Source organism: Anser anser (assembly GCF_964211835.1).
Source record: "Anser anser genome assembly, chromosome: 4".
NCBI lineage: Eukaryota > Metazoa > Chordata > Aves > Anseriformes > Anatidae > Anser > Anser anser.
The window spans coordinates 10,030,715-10,043,281 of NC_139724.1; the positions used below are offsets into that span (position 1 = coordinate 10,030,715).

Here is a 12,567-nt window from a genome sequence, read left to right on the forward strand (position 1 = left end):
GTTTTAAGATTGGTCCTTAGAGACCTCTCTGACTCTACAACCTGTACTTGCATTTAAATGCACACAGGTATTTAGGAGCATAAACCTGCAGTTTTAAACATGGGTACATCATTTGGAGAAACACAAAGAATTTTGGGTTCCTCTTTTATACTTGAAAAATTAGATTTTTCAGCGCTTTATTTTTCTAGATGTTATCTTAAACCACACTGGATTTCTTCCTTCCTCCTGTTTTGAGACTAAGGTGATCTTAAGGGCAATCTGATTTAACTAAATTTTCTGATACTTAGATATTTGATTCTTATACACGTTAGAGACCTAGGTTGATTTTATTAAGTATTCTGTTGCTGCTTTTTAGTTTCAAATTTAATTTTCCTTACTGTCCTTATTATTTCACTAGCATTTCATGGCCTACCAATCTGTTTATTAAGGTGTTGACTTATTTAAGGGTGTTAGTCTAAAATTTGCTGTCAGAGGAGCTCCAGGTACTCCCTGAGCTCTCCTCTTTTGCTTTTCTATTACATCTATAAGACTATTAGAATTGAAAAATTCTGAACGATTTCATGAGGGACTATTGAATGGCTTAAAGCGGAAACTTGCTATGAATGTACCTTCTGCAGTGCATTTATTTGCTGGTCTATGGAATAGATTTTTTTGGGGGTGGTGGTAGTAACAAGTTATTTTACAAAAATTATATAAATCTGTTAAGTCAAGCTTTTTTTATAAACAAATGCTACAGCAGCTCCACAAATACGAATTAAGATCTTTCTGTTACCTCTTATATTTCTCTCACCATTTTAGTCTTGCAGCTTCACAGACCCAGATATGCTTTAAAGCTGGAATATACAGCACTTTTTATATATTCTGTTCTCATTACTTCTATTCATGGCTTTTTTTCAGTTGCATATATCCTTTAAACAACCTTACACTCAATCCCATCATTTGCATTTGTTAATGCATCAAAATGTAGTTGCGTATTATTAGAATATGTTAATACATAAAAATGATAGCTGGAAACATTTAAGTGAGAAAGCGAATACATTACCAAGTTCCGTGCCTGAAGCAAGAGTGTGCTCTCCTGTCTCCATCTATTGATCATTAGTCAGAGCCTGCATTTCCCCTGATCTGTGCGTGATATGTCCCCAGTGCAGCCCACCATACTGTGAGCCTGCAGCTGGCTTCAAAGTGACAGCCAGGGTTTTGGAAAGCTTTGTCTGATGGAGAATTGAAAGTCTCAGAATTCATTGTAGAGATAAACAGTGAGACAGTGTAAGCGGATGGAGATAGCAAAAGAGATGTATGACTGCGTACAGAGAGGTGAGGTGGGGAAAGAAGAAAGGCTCAGAGAGCTGGGAAAAAGTTGGAGGAGCTGGGATCCAAACAAAAAGGATGGAGGATCAAAAAGCTGAAAAAAGAAAAAAGAAAAAGTGAGAGGGAGGGAACAAAGCAAAGCGGGAATTCAAAAGGGAAAGAGAGAGCTGAGGTTGCTGGAGCTGCGTAGGAGTCTGTGTAGTCCCCAGACACCCTCGGTATGGTGGTATTACTCATCTCCATGAACTTGGAAATGGTACAGAACCTCAGTAGGAAAAGCACTAAGTTAATGGAGATAAAATGGAGAAATAAGAGCTCACAGGACCAGAAAAATAGGTGCCTAATACCTTTCATGTCACCTGTAGCTAAATGAGAGCGCACCAGATACCAAGCTACTCTTCTCTTTCAGGCACTTTATAGAATTTTTCTTAGGATAACTAAATTCCAAAACAAGGAATAAGGGCACAGCCATGTCTCTCTGCTGTGGAAAGGGAGGTGAACCACAGAGATGGTTCAGCATGGGAGCAATGGCGCTAACGTCGCCTCTACATGAGTGAGGACAGGAGGAAACAGCAATGGAAGTGATACAATCCATATTTCTTTTTCTCCCTGAAACAGTAATTTTTGATGGATCTTTTCCAAAAATGATTTAGAAAAAGGGATATAGAAGTGCGTCTGGGCACAAAAGAAAATACGTTGTTGATTAAACTGCCCAAATTCAAATCTTTTTGTCACCTTCACACAGAAAAATGGCTAAAAAAGAAAAAAAAAAAGATCTGAAGAAACAACAGAAAATGCTTCAAGGAGAACATTCTACTCATCTTGAACTTTGCTGCCTTACAGGTTCTGCACAGAAACAGCACACATTTGATATGGTAAGACTGGGAAAAAGTATTTTAGGAGCTTGTATCTTCCATCAGGAGTCTCTCTTGTTTAATAAAAAGCAATCTCATAGGCCTAAATGATTACAGGACTTGTAATACCACATTCATTCCAATTCCTGCTACATCAAAATAAATAACCACTTGCCAAAGGGGAATGACGTGCAAGTGGCACATTAAGTTTCTGGAGACAATGGGAGCTAATACAGTAGAACTGCAAGAGTGGAGATCAAAGTCACCCTGCAGAAATAAAACCTGAGATAACGGATGTGCTACTCAAAAATCCAAAGAAAGGTATGTTCCACCACAAAAATCCAAAGAAGGGTATGTCCCACCACAGGCTGCTGACACACAAGTTGAGATTCACTTCTCTGGCACAGCTTGCTCATGCCTCTACAGTTTTCAGTCATTTAAAGCTGTTGGTCATATATTTTTTTTTTTTTTGTGAGATATTGCCATAGATGGAAGAGCATAAGAAGATAGTACATACAATTTTAGTAACTGCATGAGAAGTAGATTTGTGGGTTAGAAAATGTAACAAAAGTTTATCATCTAGCAAATCTAGATGATAAACTATCTATCTATTTATCTATCTATCATCTCCCTGCATTGGTTTGTTATTATATACTGCCATTGTGCTTTTATTTTAAGATGCCATATCAGGACCAAGGTCTCTCTAACATCTACGCCCAAATGACAACTGATACCCTAACTAACAAAACTGCCCCCTCAGTACTCGTCTGCCACAAAGAGTGTTCATCTCCTGAACCCTTCTTGGGCTCTGCAGCTGATAAACAAAAGGTAGAATATCATCTTGTTTTGCTTTCAATTGAGAGAGTAACATCCAGCAAAACTTCCATTCTGCCACAAATATATCTACAAAGACATCTCCTGTTTTGCACACTTTACTAACACCTATATTTTACTCATGAGACAGTTCATAACAGCACCCAGGAGAGCTGTTTTTCTTTCAGACCTCTCCTGTGCTATGCATACTAAATGCACTTATCACTTAGTGAACACTCAGAAAACTTTTCCTTTCATGGAATATGACAGCAGCATTGCTGAGTTAGACCCAGATATGCCCAAATTTAGCTACTTTCCTAGGTGTAGCTAAGGTAGGGGTGTTTTCCTTCTCTGTTTATGCCACCCTTTCTAACAGGTGCCTCCCTAGTACTGAGCATGGCCAGCTGAGAAAATTTCAGCAACAAGTAAAGTTAGGAATAAAATCTCCTTAAGCATTATCCTGACATGCTCACACTCAATCTTTACAACCATGGACTGCAACTGCACTCTTGTCTTAAACTATTTCCTAATTGTAAGTAAGTTTTCTTACTCATTGTTCATTCCATTCCAAAATTTCCCATCCCCTACAAACCCCAGTTTCAGGAGGGCGCTCAGCATTTGTACAACTGATCACCAGCCAGTGCAAATGAAAGCAGCACTCACATTACTTGGAGAGAAATTTGAAGTCTCTCATATATGATGCTCAGTACTGCAGTGCTCAGATGTGACACAGCCACAGAAACACTTCTACTGAGCTGGTCTCCTACTATTGGGGACGCACTCTGTGTGTTTCTCTCATGACACCATCCTAATTAGTCCACTTCTAAACAAGAGAAACCTCAAGTGAAATCTCTACCAACAAAGGTTTGTTGGTGGAGACAAAGGTTCCTCTCTGGGTTTGTCATATGAAAAGATGACTACAGGGACAGAAACGCACTAAGGCAAGAAGTACTTAGCTTTATATTTGGCCATTAGGATGAAGCATGAGAACCCGTCCCATCTCATGCTCATTCCTCAAAGGGCTGTCAGCCATCCTGCCTCCAGCTGAAAAGTCTGGTCTCAGTTCTCTGCAGAATGCAAGTCTACAGGATTCAAGCAAAATTAGTTCCACAGGGTATATTTTGCCATTTCTTATTTTTTATTGCCTTTTCTAGTTGTGAAACATGATTTTACTATGATAGCTTCTGTACAAAATAAGTCACCAAGAAAAATAGAGTTTCATAGTTTAGGCACTCCCAACCACTCTCTAGAGAAGGAAATCGTCTACAGTAGCTAGGAATGAAAGTTGGGCACCTAAATTAGGCACCTCAAGTTACACATGGTGGGAGTATTGTTGTTGTAGCCATGACAGTTTAAGAATCTAAGTGAAGCAATGTTTTAAGAGAGAATTACCTTTAAATAAAAGAAAGGATATAACTGGTGGTGGGATGCCTAAATGACCTGGCTTTCAGGCAAACAAGCCTTGTCTGAAAACAAGCAGAAAACTTCAAGATTAGTAAAATATCTCTGAGATGAATGCAATTATGTTAATCAATGAGACAATCCAAGAGAAAAATGGAGCTGGCAACAATGAAGCTGGAGAAAATGAAAGAGAGAATAAGGACCAATTGCTCAGTCAAATATTTTCCCTCTCCCCTATCTTTTCATTGTATTAGACTGTTACAAACTTTAGCTCTTATGCTCTTCTGAAGTTAGCCTGTAGCTTTACTTTGGGGATAAGGACTCAAAGGTCAGACACAGTTTGTTTTCTGAGAAGTACTCTTCCTCTAGTAATGGGCATGTTCATGAACTTGGTTGATTGTGGGCTACAGCAGTTATTTGGTTTTACCCAATTCATATCTGTGAAGGTATTTAGATCACTAAATAATGAATTCCTCTTTCCCTTCTTATTGGCAATTATAAAGTAAGCCAAATAAAGGGAAAGAACATAAAGCAAAAACAAAACAGGGTGGCTCAGTTGATGGGTAGTGATCGTAGTACACCAGAGACCAAGCTGTCAAGGTTTTTGTTAGTGCAATAATAAAGGAGTATGTTAAGGAGTTTGAAGAAGTTAAGATGAATGTCTGGAAGGAAAACTTCATACCTTGCAGAAGAGCCCTTGGAGAGTGCATACAGATGCTTGCTTGAAAGAGAAAAGAGTTGCACTGGAAACTTACATCGATGATTTTCAATTCAGAAATGAGAAAACTACAGGCAGTTTCAGAATCAGCCATGAAGGTCAGCCATGAAGGGCCTTGAAACATTTTTTTTTGGGGGGGGGGGGGGAGGGTTGGGGTGGCATGTAGGAGCACTTTAAGTAGAATTTAATGCAGTAAGAGAGTTTTGTAAAGTTCAGAGAAAACAATGCTAAAAGCTGCTATAGTAATGGACAAGGTTGTATGGCTAAATCATAGACATGTTATGAAGGGTGAATTCATAAAATTTAGACACACAAAAGTTAAGACAAAACATAAGCTAATAATGCCACTAGATTATAAGCTTAAGCAAGAGAAAGCCACAAGAAAGAACATGGAAAGTAAAACTGGGGGGAAGATGTAGAGTTAGCTAGTCTAGGTTTTAGCTATGTTGAACTAAATTAGTGGTGATACATCCATGAAAAAATATTAGAAGAAAAAAAATTAATTTCAGATACAAAGAGCTCAGTTTCAACTGGGAGAAACAGAACTGCAAGTTATCTGCATGGATTCACTAGCTGAATATCTTTGGACAGAAGTCAACAGCAACTTGGATGGCATTTCAGTGAGAGCGAAAGGTTGAAGGTACATTCAGGAGCACGTAGGGTGAAACAGAAGATGAACTCAGATAAAATTTTCAGGAAACTTTGGAGATAAAAAGAATATGGCAATGACCGGCTTGGTTGTTGGATGAACACGTGTGTGCAGATCCATTTCTTGATACGCAGGCTGACTCAAATTTTGACTCAAGTTTTTATTGGAATAAAGCCAAACCGTATGAAATAAGAACTTTTCACAGGTGTTCTACTCAAGATAAAAACCCCTCTAGAAAGTTAAAGTTGGATCAAACTTTGGAATATGTTTTGGAGCATTCATGAGGGACAGCAAGCCTTTTGTTGAGCCTACCTTAAATTCTGAGAAAATGAGGCAACAGGAAAACTGTTTTAGATTTTTATTTTTAAACTACATGCAGAATCTTCCTACTGCTCTGTTAACTGTCACAGCTCAGTTATTAAACACCCAAAGCACACTAACCCCTAGGTTAATGCAGATAACTATTAGCCTTTTGATGATGCCTGAAGGTAACACTACATTGCATTTGCAGTGTTTTCTGGTCCAGTGTTTAGGAATCTAATTTTTTTCACTGCTGCTAGTTTGCTTAAGCCCTAGATATGGGAGCAAAGATATACAGGATTGTAGAAAAAAATTCTTTCTTCAGGCTGGTTATTCTTTAGGCTCAAGCAAACTGGAGCCAAGTTGTGGTAAGGCTATTAGAAATGTGCTTTGCAATGAAATATACTCCTCTCTCACCACCACAAACTGACATGTGGACAGACTATGAGACTTCAAATATTACAGTGCCAGTGGATCAGGCATTCCTTCTGACATTATTAGCCATGCATCACTGGTAAATCAGGCTCAGACTTTGTGTTGAGACTTGCTTTCCAGGAAAAGGATGCTATATGACAAATAAGACAGAGCCAGACTATCCATGACAATTTGAAATGAGGCATGTGGGTTTGTTACCCCCAGGCACCTGTCAGCTCCAAGCCATGGACCAAGCAGAAGGTAATTGAAAAACAGATAAATTTTACCTTCAGTTGTGAGGCGCAACAAAGTCTAAAGGGTACTCCTGAAACTTATTACTAGTGGAGTAGCACATCCATCCAGTAGAACATCCCATCTGTGCAAGAAGTGTCACCTCCAGAGGCAGAGGGGAACCAACAGTGTAGCTGATCCCATTTTTAGAGAATTAAGATATATGGGGGACTGGTGTGCAGTCATGGTATTTCTACACGCTCTTGCCTTTTTTGCTTCCTATCCCTTCCTCAGCCACTGTCAAACTACTGCACCACAGTACAGATCCAATGTCCAAAACCTCTGCTTTGTTATTTCCTGGTTTTGGTGTCTTTTTATTGGCTAGCTCCATTGTTAGAAATGTCCATAACAAAGATGCATGGACTTGAAAATATTAACTAGGTCTTTTTGTGGTGTAATGAGTATATCTGCCATCAGAATGACAATTCCAATGGCAAGTTCATGAGTAAATCTGTTTAATTACCTAATTCAGGAGTTTTCTGGTTCATCAATAGAAATCTCCATGCCATTGCCTTTGCAAATTAAGAAGAACCGCATCTAGTTATTGCTACTTTGTTCTAGCACAGAGCCGCAAATCATTAATACCCATTTCTTCACCAGACAAATCACCTTAGCAAAGCTTTTGTTATGGCCTATTCACAGGTATTTTAAACAATAATATTACTAGAGCAGTATTCTCAGGAAGGTAAAACTGCCGTCCAGGGAAAATGAACAGGCTCAGCAATTGCTCACATGCTTTCACTGTGGGTAAAATGACAAGAAAATCAAAATTTCAAGACCAAATTTCCTTTGATACTGTGGTGAGGGTTGAAGAGGAATTATTAATGCTCTGAAATTGAGAGGGTAAAAGGAGTTTCTTTTATTGCACCATCCAAAAACATTAATTCACCTGACAGTCATTATCAAGTTTCCTACCAGCTAAATATTTTGCACTTGAAGTTAAACAGACAAGAGGTTTCAAATGCATTTTGATTCTGCCTATGCAGCCTGGGAAAGAAATTTTCTACTTTGTACCACTGAGAAAAATGTAGATGCTGTAGGCTACAGTATCATGTTCAGAGGAAGGAGGTGGGTAGGATAGGGCATTAGGCGCTATTATACTCTAAGGAAGAAAGAGCAGACAGGGGCACAATGGAAGCACTTCATTGTATTTTAAATGGGAATAGTTCCGAGGATAGGAAAGCCTGTGGTGCTTGTAAAGGATTAAGCAGGGTAATGTGCCTTTTAAGAAGACATAAAAAGGTATGTAATGTGATATGTTTAAGCCTAAATGATTTTTCTTGGAGTCCTCAATGAATGTTTAAGCAGGCATGACTTAGGCCTCTGTAAATCCTCCCTGAATAAATAACTTCCGCAAAAATAGAGACTCCTTTGACAGAATGAGATGCATATTTCATAACCTATGCAAAAAAAAGGGAAATCAATTTGAGATACACGAAACACTTATGAATAATAAAGAAAAAATGAGATAAAAGTGAATATTCTCTGGAATAATCCAAGCATATATAGGAATACAGACACCTTCTCATCCGTTTCGATTTGACAAAGCAGGAGGACAAACAACTGAACTCTTCCCTTGCTTTGATACAGATCTTAAAATGCTTTTTGTTGTCTTTTGAAAAAGACAATAAGCTGTAAAAGTTTCTAAAGCGCCTGCGCTCTTCCAGCTGTCTCCTGTTTGAGGTATTTAAAACTCGGCTGTCTTTTCAGGGTAAATCCACCCAGCTGCTCTCTAACCAGATGTGATGCTGTAAACTGCTGTTCACGTGGATGCTCAGCGATACATATTCACCTGATTTACAAGACAAGGACCAATACATATCAAACCCCAGAAACTTAAAACGGCATGATCTTCCCATCCTTTTTTCCTGCCAGCCTTGCCCTCCCACCAGGAAAAACAAGTCAAAGACATAGACATCCCGATGCAAAATGTGACAATGCAATCATTGTCATTTGGCTGCATTGTGTTCCCACTTGCACAGGTGAGATTCCCCATGAAGTCCCAGGTACAGCAAATGCACTGTCCTGCTGAGCAAGCAGGATTGTATGCCGAGTAAATCAGCATTTGATGCAACTCCCCCTCCCCCTGTTTATAGATAAATTCATATTAAATCACTACTTTCCTCCAAATACAAAGAATACAGTTTTCAGAACAGAAGCAAGACAAAACTGCAGGATTTTAAGATAAAAAAAATGCTTGGCTAAGCCTTTTCCACATCACAAAGCCTGCCTGCTTGCCTAACCAAGTCATTTTGTGATGTCTACTCGCAAACCCTGTTCATCTCGGAGTGGGTGCAGCAGGGCCTGGATAAACTGCTGTTTAGTGACACTTTAGCACTGGTTAATAGTAGAAACAAAACAAAGCACAAACGGAGACCTGTGGGCTTATCTTGTCCAGGGTTATAATCTGGTTGTGTTAATGGCTCTGTTGTGGCTTGTTAGAGACATTCAAGGCCCTGAAGGGTTTTATGAAGTTTATAAATAGGCAGAGGGGACCTGTGAATTTACTCTAAAATGTTTGCATTTTTTTGGAAGGTATTTCACATAGATTACAATCCCCGACTTTTATCAATTATCCTTTTTAAAGGGTGCCACCTGTGGGAGCAGTCAAACACTGGAAAAGGCTTCCCAGAGAGGTGGTTGATGCCCCATGCCTGTCAGTGTTTAAGAGACATTCGAATAATGTCTTTGATAATATGCTTTAAATTGTGGTTAGCCCTGAAGTGGTCAGCCAGTTGGATTAGATGATCTTTGAAGGTCCCTTCCAACTGATCTATTCTATTCTAATTTTCCTTGCCTAAGAGTAGTTTTTAACATCACATTCATCTTCCAGCTGAAGGAGAAGAGTCTTAAGTGACTCTTGAAAGGCACAGCTTCTTTCCTTTTTTTTTTTTTTTTTTTTTTTTTTTTAAAAATCAACAGACCTTTCTTCCTGAGCAGGCAATCTCCCAAAAGCTTCCACGTGAACAGAAATTGGCAGATAACCTTTTTCTGTGTTATTTCTTCCTGTAAGGCAAAAAAAGGGGAGAAACTGCAACTGCATAGGTGGGTGTGTATGTTCACTGGAACCAGGACCTCTGATATTTTAAAATTGGAGGGTGGCTATCTTGCTCACGTTACAACTTGGTTATTTTATGCCACCATTTGCAAGTGCTTGTTCCTGGGAACTGGAGGCATGGGAGTCAGATAGAACCCAGATAGTTTTGTTTTTGTAAGTTTTAAGACAGAAACTGCAATGTTTTCAGGAACTAGGTATCAAAGACTACAGTCTGGAATTACTTGCCAGCATGATACACTGGTTGCTTTTTTCAACTAAAAGCAATTAGTCAAAACTGTTGACTGTGTTGACTGTTGTGTTTGATGCGCTGTTTTCTGATTCTCTCTTAGTATATCTTGGAAAGGCAAACCAGAAGGCGATGGGCTTTTTTTTTTTTTTTTAATATATACATATATATATACAAAAGGCAAAAACTAGCTTTATCAGACCCTTGCAAACAGAGCTAAAATATATTTTCTCAAAAAAAGCAATTTCCTCTAGCCAATAAATCTTCAGACTGTCTTTTTTTCCCTTGCTTTTTCAGCTTATGAATTTTCTAAAAGGGTTTCAAAAGTGCAGCTCCCCAGGGCCTTCCTTGCCTGTTCATTCATGCCATTTTGTCCTTCAGAGGAGAAAATATGATCTCAGTTATACAGAGGGTGGATTAGTGATTGTTAAAATTCCAAACAATCTTTATTTTGTTTTCCTTTTATTATCAAGACATAACCAGTGGCTTCACTACTCTTTTTAACATAGCCTTTTCTCTTATGTGTTTGTATCTGGTGTCAAACACCAGAAATTACAGGTTTCCCTGGCAAATGGATTTCAGTGCACACAAAACACAGAGTTTGCCCCCATTTTTAGAATTCTTTAAACCAAGCTTTAGACAACACACAACTCTATGGATATTTGCTCTAACTGTCACATTTTTGAGTTTAAAATCAATCTGCAAAATATTGTATTTAAAACTGAATGTGAAGGTACAATGGTAGAGATAAAGTTTGTATTTAATCACCCACTAACTATTATTCACTCATACTGAACCATTTCATAGACTGTTTCTTATAAAAGCTGTAGCTCTCAATCACAAACAAGGGAGGGAAACATTGCACTTAAAAATGTCCCTGCAAAAACTGACTCTTGCTTTCAAATTATTTTCCCTCTGTTAAACTCATTACAAAAGTGGCTATGTCTCTTTAAAGACAGATCATCTTTTCCTGCCTACCTCTCTTGAAACATACATGATTCAGAGCTACAACTGAAAGCCAAGGTTTTCAGTTCTGGGAGCCTACAAAATAAGTTAATCAATGTCTTGTCCTGAAAGTGCTTTAAGCTTTGTACAGTATATTGCCATGTCTTTTGGTATTAGAAGTCCAGTGATCCTATTCCCATTTTGCATCCTGACAAATGCATTAAACTCTTATACCTATAAATCCTTTTCAGAGCAAGCACTCTAGGTACTTACATTTTAAAATGTAGTTGAAAAAACAAGCTGAGAAGTCCCAGTCCTCTGTGCTGATGCAATGGGCTTGCAGAAGCTGGTACTAGGCATGATCATTATCTGGGTGCAAATGCATCCCTTACAGTCAAAAGCAACAACTAAGCAAATCTGGTTTTACCACACAGAGTCTCAATGGGAAGAAAAAGTAAGTCATAGCAATACCTTTTGAATGCCTGCAGTCGACTCCAAGACGTTGTTCTCTGAGCCGTTACTTCTGTTAATCATCCGCCACATTTGGGAATACATGCTGTCCCTCTCAAAAGGATTCATCCCTTTCACTCGAACGTGCTCATAGACTGCGGAGTCCAAGACAGTGCCATAAGGAATATCTGTCTGCCTTGAGAGATCCTGGAGAGACCTTAATTGTTGGTGAAGAAAAGAGACACAGGAGACTTGAAGCCACATTTTCAAGAGGAAGGAGCTGCAGGCAAGCAAAGGGCAACATACAGGAAGATGGCTGTCAAGCCAATTTCATTTGTTGTTCTTTTTTTCTCTGTTTTGTTTTGTTTTAAAAGACAAAGTGAGACTGAAAAAAATGTTTTTATGATTTAAGACACAAGGAGGAACATGAAGTGAAAAGATGGGGTGGAAAAATGAAAACGGGTGAAAAGAGAAAAAGCAGAAGGAGCAAGAGGATCCTGTCAAATGCTGAGAGCTCCTATGAGCTGGGGCAAAGGAGAGAAGGGAGTGTTGCAGTCCCTCCAGCAATCCCAGTCCCTCCACTGCAAATTAAATTGTCTTAACAACAGAACTCACTGAAAACAGCCCAAAGCAGCAGGGCTCAGTATTTGTCTGGGCTACCAGCTTACATGGTGAAGAGCAGCTTTTGGGCATCATTCCAATACTGAACTGTGCACCCATCACACACAGGAGGTTGCATCCTACACCATTTTCAGGATGATTTCTGTTACGGTTTCACAAACTGCCTGTGCATTATGGTCCATGTTACTCTGTCCAATAAATTTATTCTACTTTGCATATTATATAGTCTTATTCTTTCCCTATAAACAGGAACAAATTAACCAGTTCAGAAGTTTCTAAAGTGTCCCAAGTACAGCTTTGTCAACCCTGTTTTGGCCTTAAAAATACATATTTTTATAGTCTTTTAAGTCTCCTTATGTCCTGGCCTTTATTTTCCTATCCTATAGAACTGCTGTCCCATACATTTGTTTCTTTAATGGAATTCATTAAAGTTTCAAAATAACTACTGCAATATGTCTACTGCCTAAAACCCATTACAGCTTTCCTGGCACAAATTAACTTTGTATAAACTGCACGAAT

At 38.7% G+C, this 12,567-nt stretch overlaps 1 protein-coding gene across 13 annotated transcripts in view; it reads right to left on the reverse strand.

The window, feature by feature from the left end:
- Positions 1–12,567, reverse strand: part of GRID2 (glutamate ionotropic receptor delta type subunit 2) — an 804,597-nt gene that overhangs the window by 95,859 nt on the left and 696,171 nt on the right. For all 13 annotated transcript variants that reach the window (XM_083834802.1, XM_083834813.1, XM_083834803.1 and 10 more), the window contains one exon: positions 11,449–11,644. In XM_083834802.1, the coding sequence (XP_083690928.1) occupies positions 11,449–11,644 (196 nt within the window). The remainder of the gene's footprint in view (positions 1–11,448; positions 11,645–12,567) is intronic.